This window comes from Condylura cristata, unplaced genomic scaffold (assembly GCF_000260355.1).
Source record: "Condylura cristata isolate star-nosed mole 26May11 unplaced genomic scaffold, ConCri1.0 scaffold00029, whole genome shotgun sequence".
Lineage (NCBI taxonomy): Eukaryota > Metazoa > Chordata > Mammalia > Eulipotyphla > Talpidae > Condylura > Condylura cristata.
The window spans coordinates 21,202,014-21,204,250 of record NW_004567130.1 but is presented as its reverse complement, the minus strand read 5'-3'; the positions used below and the strand labels follow the sequence as shown (position 1 = coordinate 21,204,250).

At 66.4% G+C, this 2,237-nt stretch overlaps 1 protein-coding gene across 1 annotated transcript in view; it reads left to right on the top strand.

Moving 5' to 3' along the window:
* The window catches only part of PYCR2 (pyrroline-5-carboxylate reductase family, member 2), an 11,332-nt gene that overhangs the window by 7,845 nt on the left and 1,250 nt on the right, over positions 1-2,237 (top strand). The window contains exons 2-4 of the mRNA XM_012730867.1: positions 202-272; positions 1,728-1,907; positions 1,988-2,209. Of these exons, the coding sequence (XP_012586321.1) occupies positions 202-272; positions 1,728-1,907; positions 1,988-2,209 (473 nt within the window). The remainder of the gene's footprint in view (positions 1-201; positions 273-1,727; positions 1,908-1,987; positions 2,210-2,237) is intronic.

The following is a 2,237-nucleotide window of genomic DNA, read 5'->3' as shown; positions in this document are numbered from 1 at the left end:
GCGTGCGTGCGGGAGGCCCGGGCAGGTCGCGCTCGGTGGCGCCCGGAGACTCCGTGCAGCAGCCGCCTGCGCCTTCTGCGCCCGGGAGGGACGCGGCGGCGGGTCCACGTGTCGGGGCTTAGGGGTTCTGGTTTTGCGGCCCCGGAGTGGGGAGGGCCGGGGGGGGCGTGGACCCCCGTTTCAAAGCCGCGTCTCCCACAGGCATCCTCTCGGCTCACAAAATAATGGCCAGCTCCCCGGAAATGGATCTGCCCACGGTGGCCGCGCTCAGGGTAAGGGGTGGGCTGGGCACCCGGGAACGGGTGGGGGGTGGGGGGCGGCGGGGGCCGGTGCTGGCTCTCAGCCCCGACCTGCCCGCCAGGCGCCACACAGGCCCAGCGTCCAGGGCCGCCCAGGGCGGTGGGAGCCCGGCACTTGGGTTCAGTCCACTCCCAGGGCTGGTTAGCAGGTGAATGGAGGTGATTGTGTGTGGAAGGCGCCTAGCAGGCAGTAGGTCTCCCGGAAAAACAGGCTGTGCCCGGCTTTCTGTGGGTGTCCTTCCCAGTCTCCCCACCCGAGTTGAAATCGCATAAATGGGAAGCGTATTTCACAGTAACAAATGTGCTGCCTTGATGTCTGTGGGACACTTACAGTAGCCTGTTGTTGGGTGCAGTCATTAACATGAAGGCTATTTTATAACAAAGGAGTGGCTGTCTTCATAATTTACTGAATCTAAAAAAAAATTTGTGCACACAGAACTGGGGTACAGGCCAGAGGTGCAGGGCTGGTGAGAGGACTCCCCAGAGACAGAGTGGGGAGCAGAACAGGCAGATCCCCTGCAGTATGCTGGAGCAGCGGGGAGACGGGAGGGGTCTGCTGCGCCCCGGGGTCCCTCCCTGGCCGGGTGGAGCTGCAGTGGCTATGCCAGCTTCCTAGTGCTGTGCTTTACCCGGCTGTGCCACCAGGGAGGGGCCTGCTGCAGACTGGAGAGAGTGAGAACCAGTCTGGCATGTAGTGGCTCACCCTCATGATGGAGGGCTGTCTGGGAGCTGGGGCTCTGCCCCTGTCCACGTCAGACACAGCCCAGCCTGCCCCGCCGAAGGTCAGAATTCAAAATTTGAAGGCCGTTTCTACCGAATGCATATTGCTTTCACGCCGCCTTCTAGTTGAAAAAGCAGCTGGTGAGCATTAAGCCGGGCCCAGGCTTGCTTGTCCTCCTCGCTAGCCGACTGCGCCCTTCCAGCCCTCGCCCTGCGGCTCACTTTCCCCCGTACCTGAGGTGGAGGCCGGGTAGCCACTCGGCGGGAGGAAAGGACCCGAGTCAGCTTCTTCCCCAAGGCGAACAGTGTCCCAAGTCTGCACCCAAACCCGGGTGCTCCGGACGCGTTTGCGCACGTGCCTGGCCCTGGGGTCCTGCCCCCGTTTGAGAAGCTCACGGGGAGCTGGGGGCCGCCAGCCGCCCCGGGCCCGTGGGAGCCGGGCGGCCTGAGCGTCGGGTTCCAGCGTGGCCCCTTCGCCACTTCGCAGCCGCGGGTTGTCTTGGGGGCTGGGGGTGCGTGCAGTGAGGGACCCTGCTTTCTGCTCCCCGAGGCACTCGCCTGCCCTGCAGCCGTGCTCATCTGCACACGCCTGGAAACGTGCCGGTGGGTGGCGGCAGCGCCCAGGGGCGGCCCGGAAGCCCTGTCTGCCCGCCGCGGCTGGCTGCCCTCGGGCTTGCGGCCGCCCAGCGCCGTGCGTCTCTCCGACAGAAATTGGGCGTGAACCTGACCCGGAGCAACAAGGAGACCGTGCGGCACAGCGACGTCCTGTTCCTGGCCGTGAAGCCGCACATCATCCCCTTCATCCTGGACGAGATCGGGGCCGACGTCCAGGCCCGGCATATCGTGGTCTCCTGTGCAGCTGGGGTCACCATCAGCTCCGTGGAGAAGGTACCTGTGGGCCCCGCTGCCCGCGGGAGAGGGCGGGCGCCGGCGGGGTGTCCTGGCAACGCCGCGCCCTCCTGCTGCAGAAGCTGACGGCCTTCCAGCCGGCCCCCAAAGTGATCCGCTGCATGACCAACACGCCGGTGGTGGTGCGCGAGGGGGCCACGGTGTACGCCACCGGCACGCACGCCCTGGTGGAGGACGGGCAGCTCCTGGAGCAGCTCATGAGCAGCGTGGGCTTCTGCACGGAGGTGGAGGAGGACCTGATCGACGCGGTCACCGGGCTCAGCGGCAGCGGGCCTGCCTACGTGAGCCTCGCGGCCCCGCGTCTCCCGG